We start from the raw sequence: 403 nt of genomic DNA on the forward strand, positions 1-403 counted from the left end.
AAATCTCACTTACATCTTGAAACACCTTGCAGGTTATAGTTAAATTATAGTTAAGCAGTAATGGAAATGCATGTTAGTCAACAAAATCTGGTAGTGATATCAACAAAGAGTGATAAAAAAGTTGCTCCCGAGGCAATACATGACCTTTCTGACTTTCCTCCTTTGCTACCCCCAGTTCCTGAGCAACAAAGATGAGGAGCAGAATGAGCAAGAGGAGATTAAGAAGAAATTGCTAGACCAGCAGAAGGGCCAAGTGAAGTGCCGTCTCTGCAAGGAAGACCATTGGACCAAGCAGTGCCCCTACAAGGACAAGCTGGAGCCCCTGCGGTCATCCCTACTGGTGAGAGCAAAAGAGCCATCATTAATTTTATTATCATCTTGATTGCTTTCATTTAAGACTCCA

The 403-nt window shown here is 42.4% G+C and overlaps 1 protein-coding gene across 1 annotated transcript in view; it reads left to right on the forward strand.

Annotated features, from left to right (window-relative positions):
* Window positions 1–403, forward strand: part of LOC119591313 (eukaryotic translation initiation factor 3 subunit G-like) — a 5,353-nt gene that overhangs the window by 3,696 nt on the left and 1,254 nt on the right. The window contains exon 5 of the mRNA XM_037940044.1: window positions 173–340. Coding sequence (XP_037795972.1) covers window positions 173–340 — 168 coding nt within the window. The remainder of the gene's footprint in view (window positions 1–172; window positions 341–403) is intronic.

The sequence above is a fragment of the Penaeus monodon genome, chromosome 28 (genome assembly GCF_015228065.2).
Source record: "Penaeus monodon isolate SGIC_2016 chromosome 28, NSTDA_Pmon_1, whole genome shotgun sequence".
Lineage (NCBI taxonomy): Eukaryota > Metazoa > Arthropoda > Malacostraca > Decapoda > Penaeidae > Penaeus > Penaeus monodon.